General features: G+C 39.6%; 1 protein-coding gene across 7 annotated transcripts in view; it reads right to left on the bottom strand.

The window, feature by feature from the left end:
• Nucleotides 1-7,663: 7,663 nt before the first annotated feature.
• LOC137658862 (calpain-A-like) overlaps nucleotides 7,664-18,225 on the bottom strand; it is a 134,240-nt gene continuing 123,678 nt past the window's right edge. For 6 of the 7 annotated variants that reach the window (XM_068393972.1, XM_068393971.1, XM_068393975.1 and 3 more), the window contains 5 exons: nucleotides 16,791-16,929; nucleotides 16,354-16,481; nucleotides 15,900-16,095; nucleotides 13,126-13,288; nucleotides 7,664-8,931 (listed from right to left, as the gene is read on the bottom strand). In XM_068393972.1, coding sequence (XP_068250073.1) covers nucleotides 13,176-13,288; nucleotides 15,900-16,095; nucleotides 16,354-16,481; nucleotides 16,791-16,929 — 576 coding nt within the window. In that variant the 3' untranslated portion in view covers nucleotides 7,664-8,931; nucleotides 13,126-13,175. The remainder of the gene's footprint in view (nucleotides 8,932-13,125; nucleotides 13,289-15,899; nucleotides 16,096-16,353; nucleotides 16,482-16,790; nucleotides 16,930-18,225) is intronic. The other variant, XM_068393974.1, reaches the window with a different exon arrangement.

Genomic DNA, 18,225 nt, shown 5'->3' with positions numbered 1-18,225 from the left:
TCAAGAAAGAAACCACCGCAACCGACGCGACCAAACCCTAGGCCTAACCCAGCATGGTGCTTCTACCACCAACAGTTCGGCAGCGACGCCAAGAAATGTAGAGCACCATGCAGTTTCCCTAGAAGACGACGCCAGAAGCATCCACCTGCCACCATCGCGGCCGCAGTTAACCATAACAAGATTGGTTTCTGTATCCTCGATACCATTTCCAACCGTAGACTCATGGTGGACACCGGCGCAATGCAGTCAACGTTCCCTCCTTCGAAGTCCGACCTAGACCGTGGTCCCGACAAAAACGCTCCCTCACTCATCGCCGCCAACGGATCTCCCATACGGTGCTATGGAATCAAGACCCTCAAGATATCTATCATGGGCCGTTCGTATTCTTGGCCCTTCGCTATCGCCGACGTCAATCGCCCCCTCCTCGGTGCGGATTTTCTCGCCCACCATGGACTCCTCGTCGATGTCGCTAACAGACGTCTCATCGACACGGGGACCTGCCAGTCTCGCGCCCTAGAACATGGCCCTGCAACAATGTCCGTATCCGCCGTAACAACGCACCCCTACGCCGACCTACTACGAGAGTTTCCCGAGGTTTTCAAGCCCGAGCTCCGACACTCGCCAGGTTCCCCGTCCAAGCATGGCATCTACCACCACATCACAACGACAGGACCTCCCACTCACGCCAAATTCCGCCGCCTCCCACCTCAGAAACTGAAGGATGCCAAACGCGCCTTCGAGGACATGGAACGCATGGGTATCTGTAAGAAAGCATCGAGCCCCTGGGCATCACCCCTGCACATGGTTAAAAAGCCGGACGGGTCCTGGAGACCTTGCGGCGACTACAGGCGCCTCAACCTCATCACAACGCCCGATCACTACCCACTGCCCAACATGCAGGACCTAACGAACGCGTTGCACGGCGCAAGGTTTTTTACCAAGATGGACCTTCTCAAGTCTTACTTCCAGGTCCCCGTATTCCCGGAAGATATCCCGAAAACTGCCATTGTAACGCCGTTCGGATCCTACACCTTCGCATACTCAACCTTCGGTCTACGCAACGCCAGGGCAACCTTCCAACGACTAATAGATAGCATTCTGGGTGACCTACTTTTCTGCGTCTGCTACGTCGACGACATCCTGATATTCTCGAAAACCAAGGAGGAACACCGGGGACACGTCCGCACCGTCCTAAAGCGCCTACAGGAGAACGGCCTAGTCGTACGCTTCGACAAATGTACGTTCGGTGCGGAGGGAGTGGATTTCCTTGGTCACCGTGTATCCTCGCGCGGGGTAAAACCCATGACAACCAAAGTCGACGCCATCAGGAAGTTCCCAATACCTACGACCATTCGCCAACTTCAGGAGTTCTTGGGAATGGTCAATTACTACAGGCGCTTCATCCCCAACATCGCACAAACCCTGTCACCCCTCGACGACGTCCTGAAAGGAAAAGCAAAAAAAACTCGAGTGGGGCTTGCCCCAGACACAGGCATTCGCTCGGACGAAGGATGCCCTTGCGAATGCCACCACCCTGGCTTATTTACGACAACGCGCCCCTGCGACTAACGACCGACGCCAGCAACGTCGCCTGCGGGGCTGTGCTTGAGCAACTCGTCGATGGTTCTCCTCGACCGCTGGCATTCTTCAGCAAGAAATTGAAACCCGCCGAAACAAGATACAGCACCTTCGATAGGGAACTCCTCGCCGTCTACCTCGCCGTCCGCCACTTCAGGCACATCTTGGAGGGTACCCCCTTCACGATTGCAACGGATCATCAACCCCTCGTCCACGCCTTCACGAAATCAACGGACGCATGGTCATCCCGACAACAACATCATCTCGCATCAATCGCCGAATTCGGGTGCACCATACGTTACGTCCCAGGAAAGAAAAACCCAGTCGCGGACGCCCTTTCAAGGATTGAAATTGACGCGATCCACCTGGGAATCGACTACGCCAATCTCGCAACCGAACAACGCACCGACCGAGAAGCACAGGTTCACCTGACGGAGCCATCCGCGCTCAAGATAAGTGCGGTTCCCCTCGGACCAGCAGGAGTAACTATTCTTTGCGACACCAGCACGGGCCGCCCTCGTCCCTGGGTACCAGCCTCCTGCAGAAGGAAAATATTCGATATCATCCATGGACTTTCGCACCCCTCAGGACGCACCACCGCTCGCCTTCTGTCTGAAAAGTTTGTCTGGCCAGGGATAAAAAAGGACGCCCGGGAATGGGCGAGGTCATGCATCAACTGCCAGTCAAGCAAGGTCAGCCATCACACCGAATCGGGGGTGGGCGATTTTCTCCAGCCAAAAAGACGTTTCGGACATATACACATCGACGTCGTGGGACCATTGCCCCCTTCTGGATCCGCTCGCTACCTACTTACGATCATCGATCGCTCCACGAGGTGGTTGGAGGCATCGCCGATGACCGAAGCTACGACTCAAGCATGTGTCGAAGCCCTCCTGTCAAGCTGGGTGAGCAGGTTTGGCGTTCCTGACGACATCACGACTGACAGAGGCCCCACTTTCCTCTCAGAAATATGGCTGGCTTTGGCGAACCTGATGGGGACGACGCTCCACAGCACCACGGCATACAACCCCGCGGCAAACGGCATGGTCGAACGAACACACCGCGCCCTCAAGGCGTCCCTGATGGCGAGCTGCACCGACGGGGACTGGAAATCACGACTTCCTTGGGTACTCCTCGGCCTTCGCACCGCCCCTCGCGCAGACGGCGAACCTTCGCCCTCCGAAAAAGTTTACGGGGAAGCGCTCGCAGTTCCTGGCGAATTCTTTCCCTCATCAACCGACGACACGCAGCTGGATCACCTAAGGGATATCGCCAGGAAGTTCAGGCCGTGTCTCAAAACTTACCAGGACAGAACCAAGCACTTCAAGCCAAAAAGCCTGGATGACTGCAAGTACGTTTTCGTCCGTGTCGACGCTCATCGACAACCACTGACTAGACCTTATCGAGGTCCCTACCGGGTTATTAAAAAGACAACGAAAGCCTTCCTTCTCGACGTCCATGGCCAAGAGGACTGGGTCTCTATAGACCGCGTGAAACCAGCGTTTCTCGAAGGAAGCGACACCGCCTCCGCTGGACCTGGTAGACCCAGAGTTCCGCCACAAAACAAGCCGCCCAACGAAGGAAAAATCATCAAACGACGTCAAGAGGAAGAGATCCTTACACCGACCGCCAGCGCACCCCTCCGTTCAAAAACAAGAGGAACCCTCCGACGCCCGAAGAGATACGAAGATTAATCATCAGCCCTCTACGCCGCCCGATGTCTTGGGGGGGGGAGTACTTGTAAGGACACCGATCCCTTCGTCGTCCAGAAAATCGACAAACTACTTATTTATTTAAATTCTCTCTTCGCCACACTGTGGTGTCCTATGTATACATATTCCGCTCTACCAGAGCTACATTTTGATATATGTATCGTTTCATGACATGTTTTTGTTAACCCATAATTCATATATTTGTAAGTGTAAGAAAACACATATATTTTGGCGGGCACTTCAATCTAACTTGGCGCCAATGTAATCCTACATTTCCGTCCGCACCTTGTTATGTATTTCCGTGAGCATTCAAATAAAGTATCAGTTGATCTTGGTGACGCTTGTCTCACTGTCCTTACAATACATAAAAAGGATGAATTTATTGGATTTATAATTCATTGGGTTTAGGATGAATTCATGAATTTAAGTGATCAGCCTTCTTTGTGTATTCCTAATTCATTCTCTCATTTCACCGGTATTTATTTCATTGTCATAATTTTAGAATAGCGCCAACGTTATCCCTGCGTGTCATAAGAGGCGACTAAAAAGGATGGGACGAGGGGGCTGGGAACCCCCTCTCCTGTATCTACATCCTGTGAGACATCGACAAAGAGATGGAGCTGGGCGGAGAGTGACTGCTCCCCGCACTCTAGTTTTGGGGTGTTTGAATGTGCGTGGATGTAGTACGATAGAGAGTAAAAGATGTGAAATTGGAAGTATGTTTAGGAATAGAAGGATGGATGTATTGGCCTTGTATGAGACGAAGATAAAAGGAAAGGGTGAAGTGATGTTTGGTGAAATGTCTGGTAGAGTGTCTGGGATTGAAAGGGGAAGAGCGAGAGAGGGTGTGGCTTTATTGCCGAGTGAATGGATGACAGGTAAAGTAGTGGAATGGAAGGAGATATCATCTAGGTTAATGTGGGTAAGGGATAGGTTGGCTAGGGAATGTTGGGCGTTTGTCAGTGCGTATGGGCCAGGTAGTGAGAAAAGTGAAGAAGAGCGGAATGAGTTCTGGAATGAATTAACTAGGTGTGTAGAAGGACTGGGTAGAAGGAATTATGTAGTTGTCATGGGTGACTTAAATGCTAGAGTGGGCGCTGGAGAGGTAGAAGGTGTCATTGGGAAGTATGGCATACCAGGTGAAAATGAGAGTGGTGAGAGACTGGTAGATATGTGTGTTGAGCAAGAGATGGTGATAAGTAATAGCTTTTTCAAAAAGAAAGATAAAAATAAGTATACATGGGTAAGAGTGGCAAATGGAAGAGTAGTAGAAATGGCATTAATGGATTATGTGTTGATAACTAAAAGAATGTTTGGAAAATAGAAAGACGTGCACGTGTTTAGGGGTATGGCTAACGGTATGTCTGATCATTTTTTGGTGGAAGGAAAATTAGTTGTAGCAAAAGAGTGGGGGAATAGAGTAGGTGGATGTAAAAGGGAGCTAGTGAGGGTTGAAGAGCTAATAAAACGGGGGTAAAAAGTAAATATCAGGAAAGGTTGAAAATGACATATGACGAAGTGAAAGTAAGAGAAACTGGCAATTTAGAGGAGGAGTGGAAGTTAGTAAAAGAAAATTTTGTTTGGATTGCAAGTGATGTGTGTGGAAAGAAGGTTGTTGGAGGCAGCATGAGGAAGGGCAGTGAATGGTGGAATGAAGGAGTGAAGGTAAAAGTGGAAGAGAAAAAGAGGGCTTTTGAAGAATGGCTGCAGAGTAATAGTATAGAGAAGTATGAAAAATATAAAGAGAAAAATGTGGAAGTAAAGCGCAAGGTACGTGAGGCAAAGAGGGTAGCTGACCTGAGGTGGGGTCAGGGATTGGGTTATTCATATGAAAAGAATAAGAAGTAGTTTTGGAAAGAAGTGAAGAGAGTAAGGAAGGCTGGTTCAAGAATTGAAGAGACAGTGAAAGATGGAAATGGAAGGTTGTTAAAAGGAGAGGAGGCAAGGAAAAGATGGGCGGAATATTTTGAAAGTTTACTGAATGTTGAGGATAATAGGGAGGCAGATATAATTGCTGTTGCAGGTGTTGAGGTGCCAGTGATGGGAGATGAGAATGAGAGAGAGATTACAATAGATGAAGTGAGGAGAGCACTAGATGAAACGAGAGTAGGAAAAGCGTCTGGTATGGATGGTGTGAGAGCTGAGATGTTGAAGGAAGGGGGTGTGACTGTACTTGAATGGTTGGTGAGATTGTTTAATATGTGTTTTGTGTTGTCAATGGTACCAGTAGATTGGGTTTGTGCATGTATTGTACCACTATATAAGGGTAAAGGAGATGTGCATGAGTTTTGTAATTCAAGAGGTATTAGTTTGTTAAGCGTAGTTGGAAAAGTGTATGGTAGAGTAATGATTTATAGGATCAAGGATAAAACAGAGAATGCAATCTTAGAAGTACAGGGTGGTTTTAGAAGAGGTAGGGGTTGTATGAATCAGATTTTTACTGTAAGGCAGATATGCGAGAAATATTTAGCAAAAGGTAAGGAGGTGTATGTTGCGTTTATGGATCTGGAGAAAGCGTATGATAGAGTTGATAGGGAAGCAATGTGGAATGTGATGAGGTTATATGGAGTTGGTGGAAGGTTGTTGCAAGCAGTGAAAAGTTTCTACAAAGGTAGTAAAGCATGTGTTAGGATAGAAAATGAAGTGAGTGATTGGTTTCCGGTGAGAGTGGGGCTGAGACAGGGATGTGTGATGTCGCCATGGTTGTTTAACTTGTATGATGATGGAGTGGTGAGAGAGGTGAATGCTCAAGTGCTTGGACGAGGATTAAAACTGGTAGACGAGAATGACCATGAATGGGAGGTAAATCAGTTGTTGTTTGCGGATGATACTGTACTGGTTGCTGACACAGAAGAGAAGCTTGGCCGATTAGTGACAGAATTTGGAAGTGTGTGAGAGAAGGAAGTTGAGAGTTAATGTGGATAAGAGTAAGGTTATGAGATGTACGAGAAGGGAAGGTGGTGCAAGGTTGAATGTCATGTTGAATGGAGAGTTACTTGAGGAGGTGGATCAGTTTAAGTACTTGGGGTCTGTTGTTGCAGCAAATGGTGGAGTGGAAGCAGATGTACGTCAGAGAGTGAATGAAGGTTGCAAAGTGTTGGGGGCAGTTAAGGGAGTAGTAAAAAATAGAGGGTTGGGCATGAATGTTAAGAGAGTTCTATATGAGAAAGTGATTGTACCAACTGTGATGTATGGATCGGAGTTGTGGGGAATGAAAGTGATGGAGAGACAGAAATTGAATGTGTTTGAGATGAAGTGTCTAAGGAGTATGGCAGGTGTATCTCGAGTAGATATGGTTAGGAATGAAGTGGTGAGAGTGAGAACGGGTGTAAGAAATGAGTTAGCAGCTAGAGTGGATATGAATGTGTTGAGGTGGTTTGGCCATTTTGAGAGAATGGAAAATGGCTGTCTGCTAAAGAAGGTGATGAATGCAAGAGTTGATGGGAGAAGTACAAGAGGAAGGCCAAGGTTTGGGTGGATGGATGGAGTGAAGAAAGCTCTGGGTGATAGGAGGATAGATGTGAGAGGCAAGAGAGCGTGCTAGAAATAGGAATGAATGGCGAGCGATTGTGGCGCAGTTCCGGTAGGCCCTGCTGCTTCCTCCGATGCCTTAGATGACCGCGGAGGTAGCAGCAGTAGGGGATTCAGCATTATGAAGCTTCATCTGTGGTGGATAACGGGGGAGGGGGGGCTGTGGCACCCTAGCAGTACCAGCTGAACTCGGTTGAGTCCCTTGTTAGGCTGGGAGGAACGTAGAGAGTAGAGGTCCCCTTTTTTGTTTTTGTTTCATTTGTTGATGTCGGCTACCCCCCAAAATTGGGGGAAGTGCCTTGGTATATGTATGTATGTATACATAGGATTGGTTATACATGCAGGAACTTATGCAACCACTTCCAAGTACAGTAAAGAAAAATGAATGCGTGAGCAAAGATCATGAATTTTTAGCTTCTTCAAGAAGAGGCCTTAGCTCAAAATGAATAAGATAACTAGCACCATCTCTGTATATAATTTCAAGCTGAAACATTTATTGCTGACTTAAGTCTTTTTAGTTTACGTATGAAAGAGTTAATGTTCTTAAGTTTTATTTTAATTGTTAATTATTTCTCTTGTGGCTTATTTATTTCCTTTCCTCGCTGGGCTATTTTTCCCTATCGGAGCCCTTGGGCTTATAGCCTCCTTCATTTCCAACAATGGTTGTAGATGATAAGAAAAAGAAAAAAATGACCCAAAACAAGTTTCAATGGTAATAGAATGCTGTAGTTAATATGATCTGCCCAAATTCTTCAAGGAAAACAATTTTTAAAACATATAACTAAACAAAACCAAACAAGATATTCCTTTGAAAGAGGACTCCAAGAATAAAATAACGCACATAGGTTAATACTTTTTATTTAATGTGAAATTCACCTATCACTTCTGACTACAGTACAGAGTTGAATAGTTTAAAATACTGTTTCTTCAACAACAACATCATCTGCAAAACCATACCCTCTGTGTTGGCAAGATTATAAGGCAAGATTCCTCAGCACTGTGAACTAAGAATAAAATAATTTAAAGCTTACATTCACAAAAGTACCGCCGCAACTCGAGTACCCGACGTGAGAGCTCAAACAAGCGGTACTTTTGTTGTGCAGTCAATCAATCTTTAAACATAAATCCAGATGAAGAGAACCCTAAAAAACCTACAATTACTCCTACAAAAAAGGAAGAAGTTTAGGAAATTTAATATAATACAAAAATGTTTAAAAAACTAATACTTATAATACTAAATATAGCAAAGATTTCTTTAACCTTCATTTGACACCTTCCATAAAACGCACTCATTTATATCAAGGAACAGCGTAAGGCAAAACTTACGTAAGAAAATCATGCTGACTTTGAAAACTACAGTATAACTACCACTACTTCAAATGAGATTGTTTATTATTAATCAACAAACATTTCACTGATTCTGAATACATATATATTATTATACAAAAATGTAAGTTTTCACAAAAATATAAAAAAGGACAAGAAGCAAATGATAAATTCATAAAAGCATGGCAAATACTTTTAAAATGCTTTACTTAATGAAAGATCTTACAAAATTTTCATACAAGCACTGCAAATACATTTGAAATTTTTCACTTTGGGAGTGAACTTTTTTCAAGAATCGCTCGGCACATAAAATCTGAAAAGGGACTTTTTTAAAAACTTTAAAAATATGGCATAAATATCATCTTTGACATAGGTTAAGTAAAATTCATCTTTAGCCCACATGACCTTTGAATGAATTTAATGATTTTCCAGAAGTTTTAACACGAATATCTTCTGTATATATTACCACTAGCTACCTACAGAAGTATATTCTTATTGAAAATTAAATCTATTAGGACCTCCTACATTGATGTAGAAAGACATACATTCTACTCTCAAAGTAACATATGGCATATGGTACCGACCATCTACCACTGTTAAGTACAGCACCAAATTATAGGTCTATATCTTACAGACTAATTTGTGGATCGGGAAGAAATTCAACAACGTTTTTTAATATGGCCTGGGGAGCCGCTATCTTAGGTGTACATCGTGTCTTCTATCCACTCTTCCAAGGTAAAGGTCGCATTATTGGTTCCATCGGGGTCCTTATCTTTGAATGTATCTGAAGAGGAGAAAACAATTGCTAAATAATACAAACCGAGCAACATTAATGACGAAAAAGAATCCCTGACAAAAGGCATTCAAGATTATGGCTTAAACTGAACAAATAATGTAAGAACAAAAAAAGAAATCAAGGTAAATAAATGAATTAAAGTATGGAGCACCGCTATATTCATGATGAATATCCACTAACATTTTTCAAAACAATCTATTAATACATTTTTCGATTATTCATCCAGTCATGCACTTGTTAGTACCAGCAGTTAGTATTTGAGGTATAAGATACAGCTGTTAAGGAGTATGGGCAGAGCACAAAGTTCATAAAAAATTAAATGTCAATGAGTAGGGTGTCATGTCAGCTCCTTGTCATTGTCACCAAACCTAAACAGGGAAAAAAGTAACTCCGTCATGAGGTACGTCAATAGTCTAGTATTGTGTGTTCGGATTTGAATACTTCAGCTCCTCGTTTAGGAATACAAGCAGATTAATAATCATTCAGACGAGGCCAAGAAGGATACTCGAACATAAGTCACCTGTAAAACAAAATGTCTGTCACATAAATCCGTTCATTTCAACACACTCGAGTATCATAAAGTTCTGCAGAGCACGAACCATAAACACAAATCTAGTAAACTTGACTTTTCTTGCATATGGATGGAATACTGGAATTGAGTAACAGTCAATTACCCTGTTTTATTTCACCCCATTGGGATAGGGAATTACCATACGTAGTTCGAAGAAGAGTAACATAGCTGAAATAACTGATTGAAATCATAATTGAAATAAGGAATTACAGTCATAACTACAATTCAAAACTATCACAAGTATATCGACCCTTTGATAATTCCGGCCACGACAGAATTGCTGTCAGCCTCATGTCTTTTGGACAGGGAGCAATGATGTTGAATCAACTTAATACAGAAGGTCATTAACTTACAAACATTTGACTAACAAACTTTCGAAGATACAAACACAACCCCACTAAAAATAAAAAAGATAAAGAAATACTGTAATAAAACATTATATCATTTAATATAGTAAGCAAAACAACCTTTGTAATAACCTGATGACTATTTCATATGAAACCCGACTATTTGTTGACTTCTGTAGCTAGAAATCATAGGCAAAGGATTCCGGTTAGGCCTATCCTACGCCAAAATTAATAAAATTGGACTTACTAACAGTTTCTTGGAGCCAATTAAGTTTGTAGGTTGAGGACCTTCTGTATAGCATTTACGGTTGAATGAACAGATGACGTCAAAAGTGTTTCGTCTGTTCCTCAGAGGGTTAATAAAAGAAAGATAAAAGATATCTCTACAATTCAAGTATTTGTCATAAACACAAGAAACAAATGCTACGACTTTAAATCCAGATTTGAAGAAGGTCACACTGCAAATTTCAAATGTATCAAGATGAACCTTTTCATTTGTGGTTTTAAGTCTCCTGTATGAATATATTTAGCAGCTGCAGACAGTGGGAACAGCAAGTTCCGTTACTTAGAATGAAAATGACGAGAAGACTAATTGTCATCACTCCCACCAGATGACCCTTTTGTGGTGCTCGTGTTGAAAGTGCTCCCGTAATTCTCTCATCACTGAGACACTAAATAGAAATTAAAAGTCACCCGTCTACCTTCAAGTCAGTCATGCACAATGTCATATGAGTTAAAAGCCCCTTTGGAGTTTGCTAATTAATAAATTTATGATAATCAAACAGTCTTTGGAGGAGAAAAAGGTACAGTATACTGTAGTCGTCAATCAATTTCACCGAGCTTAATTCCATACAAAGCAAATTTTAAAAATAGTCATCAAATTTCAAGCTTGTTTAATGACAAACCATCACCAAAACAGAAGGAAAATATAAACAATGTTTAAATTTAATATTTGACACTATTGCCTAAGAAAGGATCAAACTGGGAAAAATTTTCAGAGAGAATTCTCTTTAGGGGTGAAGACAAAAGTGCTGATCCTTAGTAAAGAACTAAATCATAAAACAGATGAGTTGTAAAAATATCTATGGGGAAGCAAAGAGGAAAGACAGCAAGATAAATGACCTAAATATACTGGACAGTATTCCTAAGCATGGTGGAAATTCACACTCAATACATCCACTAGAGGGAAAATTTTAAAACATCCTGTCTGTAAATCCATGAGGATAGATAATTGTTAGAGTAAAGTTTTAAAACCAACATGCATTGGACAGTTACGCAAATAAAGAAGAGATATCGAGGAAGAACATAAATAATCACCAGGTCCAAGTATAACAAAATCATGTTATAAAAAAAAAATAAAAATATATCTCATGAGTATATCTTTCAAATTCCCAAAGACCACTCTTCATGAACAAAAAATCAAAATTGTAAGTAAAGTATTATGAATTATATAAAGGAGAAAAATGTTACCAACTTTCGAAAGTTATGTCAGGAGTCATATCCTAATGGCAAACAAGTAATGTGTCAATGTGCTCTAGAGTAAATCATCATCACATGTTAATGTTAAGTGGGAATCTAGATTTAAGAGTACTGTACCCGGTACAGTACTCTAATATATTAACTAATCATGCTTCTGTGCTAGAAATACAAATACTGTACTGTACATCCAGGGCTACATAAAAATTCACCATAATACATTGTATGACAACGGCAAAAATTTATCTAAAGTACAAGATTAATAATGTGACATGTATAAAATCTGTCTGTCTAGGGAACCAATTATTCAAGTGTTATTAATAATGCAAAGGATTAGTAATGTTCTTGACATCATAGGTTAAAAGATATAATACACTTCTCTGAAGTACCAAAAGAAGTATGTTAACAGAAAGGAATGTGTCCTCTTCAGAAACAATGTGCTTTACTTTAAAATTTGAAATTTATACTAAATACTGTATGATAAATGAAGTTCATAAATTACCCTCAAAATTAAGTCTGGTACACTAAAACACATATAAAACAAATTCATTTTGAATATTTATATATAGTTTGCTAGATTAAAAATACAGGGTGTAGTTTTGTGCTGCCGTTTACAACACTGCAACTTCCCAAATACTGTAATTCCATCAAAATGAATACGAGAGAAATCCATTTTATTACCATCTTAATAATCGAATATAAAATAAAATTATCATAACAGTATAATCAGATTGAAAATTTGAATCAAACCCTCAAACATTCAGACCAAATCATAAGAATATTTGATTAGCTATGATAATTTTTGTAAGTGGAGATGCAGTGTAAAAGAATCAAGAGATCATTGATAGTTATAGTCGCCGCAAAGATTCCTGGTAAAATTATCTCCACCCCTTGATGAGGTCACAGCCAATCATGTTGTCTCTCACGTTAGCAGAAGTCATAATACATACCTTTACAAATTTTGAACTATACTAACTTATAATCACTTTAAGGGGATGTGTTGTGACCGCTGTTAATGCGGATGACAACATGATTGGCTATGATGTCATTAAGGGTAACTATAAAACCCCCAAAACTTATACAAATGCAATTTCAATGAAAGGAGTCAATTATAATCCTCTGTTTTGCAAGTCAAATAAATGAAAAAACAACAGGATGACTTGGAGACATCATCTTTACCTTTAGCCGCCACACCGTTGTAAGTTTAAGCTGTCACTTGGCTTTAGAATGCACACAAAACTTCTCTAAGGGTATTGACTACACAGTTCAGTTTCCCATACATACTAACGATGATCACATGTTGAATATCACCAGCATGGCATTAGAGTCCCATACAAAACCATTTACAAACATTGAACTTTGAGCTGAGGAAGTCAGAATAAAATAAAAAAAAAAGTGTGAACATAAATTCACAGTTAGACAGTGTTATATTATGCCATTGTGAATAAATACAAGCAACAACTCCAAATGAGGTGAACTTGGCCACATTAGTATTAATCATGACTGGAATATGAACATTCCATAACTCTGTCTAACTGATATGGAACCTAAAACCGAAAGAAACCACAAAAGCAAGAAACTCATATCATGCAAGCAAGACGAGTGTATAGGTGCGCTTGTGTTTGTGTGTGTGCAGCCTAGAAAAGGCAACGTACGTCGAGTAAAAATGCTGATGGCGGGAATGAAAACAATAAGCTAAAGCACAAGGATGTAATCATGTTTTGTACAACCTCCCCTTCGTTTATAGTTATAGATACACCGTAATATTAAAACAAACGTTTTGTTTACATCTTGGCATCCTAATAGCAAGTCTCCAAGGAACTTTCATGTCCTGGATATTACTCTTCATACTGCTCTTCCTGTTCCTCATCCTGTTCGTCTTCCTTCGCCTCCTGTTCTGCCATAATCTCATCTATGAATTCCTGCAATCTTTCGGGTTCGTCCTCAAGCCCTGTAGATGAGGGATAAGGGACACGTAGGCATGGGTTTTAAGATATCTCAAAAGGACAGGAGGAACCAACGAACATTTTACTCGAGATCAGTGCACAGGGGTGAACCGTTGGCAGATTTGCTTAAGTGTAGCAAAAAAAAAAAAAAACACATGAAAATTAAATAAGAAAATAAATGCTAAATTATAAGAGAATAACATAAAATCTGGACCCTTTAAGTCCAAAATGGAGGGGAACACACACAATTCCAACACCAAAATATGCGAGACCATCGGATTAATGTTAGGGTTGAGACGGAGACAATTTTCGAGTGAGAGGAGTTGAGTACATCTCACTATCATGCAGGTTTCTGTAATGGGAATTCAATTTTGATGTTTTTCAACAGGAAATTAGTGGTAGTTTTCACATTGAATACAACAGACTGGATTCATGAATACAAAAATGTGGCACTGGTGTTGCTAGAAACTATTAAAAGGGCTCTAAGAGAGCACAGACCGTTAGTTTAATCAAGGGATTTCAATGGAACCAGAAAGATTCAGAGATAAAGCTTCATTAAGTTTGGGAATCTATGTCAAACCATAAGTTAAATTTGCCTCAGGAGTGACAGTTCTGAGATTCCTGAATCCAATCCAGCACTCACTGTTAAGTATTGTTCTCAAGATTGGACAAGTACATTTAAAAGTGTTATTGAAGCAGGAGTACTGTTGAATGATAACACCTGGGACAGGGAATGAAATTAGATGAAATGGCAATTAGGTAGACATAGTAAAAATCAAAATGATTAAAATGGGTATGTTGTATGAAATAACATTTCTACTGAAGGCACACATGAAAGCTGTTCAACACATTTAAATAACATTCTAATCTACACAAAAAACTAAAACATCAAGTAAAATAAAAAAAGTTGCCATATATGCACTAACATAAAGCATGATAAACTACATTAAAAAAAAAAAAAAAATCAGCTACTTCTGCATAGACTATGCTGAATTTCACTGTTTAAAAAAATCTAATGGCCAATCTTTATAAAGGTTTACAAAGTTTAACACACACAAAAAATATGAAATTCACACACTTCACACACACAGAAAATTAAATAAATACAAATATTGTAGTCTTAAAATCAAAAGATGAAATTAATCATATGAAATCTCATAAAAAAAAAACCAATGGTCGACTTCGGACTAGTACTGAAAAATTATCTAAACTGCACAACCTTTCTAAAGCTGGTATATGTAAAGAAAACTATCAACAGGGCCTTCCTCTTAGTGGTAAATAAAACACTATCCCTCATGTGCAACATGTTCTAAGATTCGGTCTAGGCATAAAGTGAAACTAATTGACCTCCCATTCAAACTGTTTCAATGCATCAACTAAGTGTAAAACTATGTCGGTTCCGTGATACCAATGTCTCGCACTTGTACCATTCATACAGGATAGACTTCGCACTAATCAAACACTATACTTTTCCTAAATCTTTCCTACACAAACTCTAAGTATTGTATATGTTGAACTACATTTTTTTTTCTGAAATATCATCTGCTTTAACAAATTAAGCAAGAAAACTTTCTTGTACATTTTTATAGAGAAAAGTCTGTTAAGATGTAACTGAAAGAATAAAATATTTAATAAAATAACAAAAGGTTTACAGTATATGATTCTGAATTGAGCAAATCTGCATTCTATTTCAATCACTGTACTGTTAAAAGGTTTCTAGAAAGGTTTATGCCACAGCTGTGTTCTTTTGAATTCAGTATGACTATTAATCAAAATATTTTCAAGTGTTTACAAAATGTATCAACATAGTTCAACCTAATATTTCACAAAAAGGCGACTCAAAATGCTACAAAATTCTTGTTCAATGACTAAAAAAAAATTTATCCCAGTAATTCCCCATTTTGATCACATTTTCTCTGTCTTAGCACACAAAAACAGTAGCGAAACACAATCATAATTTTAAAGGCCAAAAAGCTTTACAGGTGTATATTGAACAAGTTTATATGCAGATCTAACAAAACACTTTAAAGCCATTTTCACAAAAGTAAAGAAATTCACACAACTTTTAAATATAAATCTGTAAGCACACTTTCTCCTGGGATTAAATAACTGAGACACATTTAGTAACCACCCAAACAATCACACACACAAAGTTTAATGAATAATGACATTCAGAGTTAAAAAATTTACATTAAGCTACAGATACAAACATGTATAAGATTACGTACATAACACTTACAGTGAAAAGTACCTTTTCAAAATTAAAAATGTGAAAAAAATGGGGTAAATCATACCTTCTGCAAAGCAGTTGTGGTCCAGCTGGAAATTCTAAAGAAAAAAGGATTCATACACTTAAAAGTACAAAAAAAAAAAAAAAAAAATCTCTCATACACATAACTAATAAAATCCACAGGGACTCACGATGCAATCGAGCCTTCACGGAAAGCGTTCTCCTACCGTACATCAAGCAGTCAAAGATACACTACTTCAATGTGTAAAATGTCTGTGTTGGTTACTTTCATTAATGAAAACAAATATAATAAAAACACAGGCAATCTTAACTAACGATGGTCAACCAATCAAACTAAGAGCCTACGGGAGATCTACACCACGTACCCATCATCGTTTTCAACTTGGTCGAGCACATGATGTAGTCGTCAAAGGAGATCCGCCCTTCCCTGTCGCCATAGCGAAGCATCAGGGCGTTGCACACGTGATTGTTGAGTCGGTACCCAGCCGAGTTCAGGGCCTGACGGAGCTCAAAGGAGCACAGCTTGCCAGAATTGTCCTTGTCGTACAGCTTGAACACATTCTGCCGGGATTACATCGATCAGTCAGTAGACACATATTAGAAATATGAGTCTTAACTCATACAGAAACATTCCTTAACATCTAGGAGACAAAAAATGACATGCTTACAACTAAGCACATTTAGGGTAATCTAAATACAAATGACAATCTTGTAACAACAAATTAGTTCATAAAGATTCCTAGACCAAAAAGTACTTAGTTTCTAATCAAATAAATTAGGCATTAACTTGGGGCAAATTTCGCAAGATTGGTCTTCTACCTTCCAGAGTCTGATGTCAGTCCACAAGGAGACAAACTCCTGTAGGCCGAGTTTCCCAGAACGATCCACATCCAACATGGCAATCATGCTGCGGCAGACATCCTTGGAGAAGCCGTCAAATTCAAATTCTGAGGGCAAGAAGCAGTCCTTGAAAAATGCGATATACAGTTAAACCATAATACTGTATGCTGGTTAATAATATGTATCTGAAGAAAGACTACTAAGACTGAAAAATTTCATACACATTGTAATGACTATTAAAATCTATTTTAGCTTAAAACACAATACTGTATACACTATCTGACTAATTCAGCACAAAAGGCATACCATAAGCCTTTTGCATAAAAATTGCCCTAAAAATATATCAATTCATTCCATGTGACTTGAGCTAGTAAGATTTATAAACATATCTTTTAAAAAAGCAAACAAAGTCTCACCTCTCTTGAGAGCAAAGTTGAGAACATCTTGCAATTCCTGCCAGTCAATCTCCAAGTCTTCACCAGCCACTCTTCCAAAGAACCCACGGATCCTCTCGTCGGCTTCGATTTGTTGGGCTTCATCTCCTTCTGGTTTGACCTGAAATACACAGAAATTAAAATCGTATTCTAGAGGTATTCATAAAGGATCGTTTAGTAACGAAAGAGTTTGGATCTATGAGGTTTTGATCAAATAAATCACCCAAGTATTTGAAGATCACAATAATAAAAAGAAATTCTGAAAAACACAAGAAGGTCAGGTTCAGATCCAAAACAGTCCTCTTGAATTAGAAGGAAGATCAGGTTAAATCATTATCAATGTCTTTACCCTGCATAACAGACAATTCATTGTCCGAGAGGGAAATCAACAAGGGAAATAAGTTAAAATCCAGCATTCGGGAAAACAACAAATGTCTTAATTCAACATATAACAAAAGGAAAAGGGTGAGAATAATCTTCACTATTCAAAATATATGCGAGTCAAGTTCTTTGTGACCCTAACCAAAGATCTTGATTAGGATTTTGTCCTTTCAAACTAAAATTAGCTAAAACCTTTGTATGAAACTGCAGTAATAATTGAACCATGTGGATAAAAACTCTTCGCACTCAAATTACCTAAATAATCCAGTTCATTTGTTACATGAGAAGATCTGGATAAATGATATACAATACACTGTCAGCATGGCAGTGCATCATATGCTTACGAAACCTCCTGATTGTTTATTTTTAAAAAATGTCTCCATTTAATTTACTTTATGTCCAAAGCACAGGAACATAGGTTTATTAATCCTGCCATTATGAGATCCAAAGAATAGCATTAGGGATCTAAGAAAAATCCCCAGATTGTAAAAAAAAGAGAGAGAGAGAGAGAGAGAGAGAGAGAGAGAGAGAGAGAGAGAGAGAGAGAGAGAGAGAGAGAGAGAGAGAGAGAGAGAGAGAGAGAGAGTTACTGTGTACTTGTGTTCTATGTAAAATTGAAGGAAACCAATCGAGCATTTCCCCTAGAAGAACAAGTTGTATATTGGACACCTATTACAAAATGTCACCGTAAGTTATCTGAAAACAACTCAACATCATTTAGTTTCCAAATAAAACAATGAATGCTTTACATTTCCTGAGAATGAAAAGTAAAAGGCACTTACTAAAGACTATTATCCCAAAACACTAAATGTAATTAGTTTCTTCACTTAGGACAGATAGTAGCAACGAAAAAGAGTTATCCCAAGACAGTAACATTAGCTTCATCCAGAGTAAACTACAGCTACAAGAAAATGCAATTTAGCCATCATGCCCCTTAGTAGATATAAAAAAAGTATTTTCCTTCAGCTTCAAGAAGTCAGCAACAGAATGGCAAATCTTGATTAGTGGGGGACCCAAAGAGGAGAGAGATTGAATT

Source organism: Palaemon carinicauda, chromosome 19 (assembly GCF_036898095.1).
Source record: "Palaemon carinicauda isolate YSFRI2023 chromosome 19, ASM3689809v2, whole genome shotgun sequence".
In the NCBI taxonomy this organism is placed as follows: Eukaryota; Metazoa; Arthropoda; class Malacostraca; order Decapoda; family Palaemonidae; genus Palaemon; species Palaemon carinicauda.
Note: the sequence above shows the minus strand (reverse complement) of the source record. Positions and strands in the feature narration are given on the sequence as shown.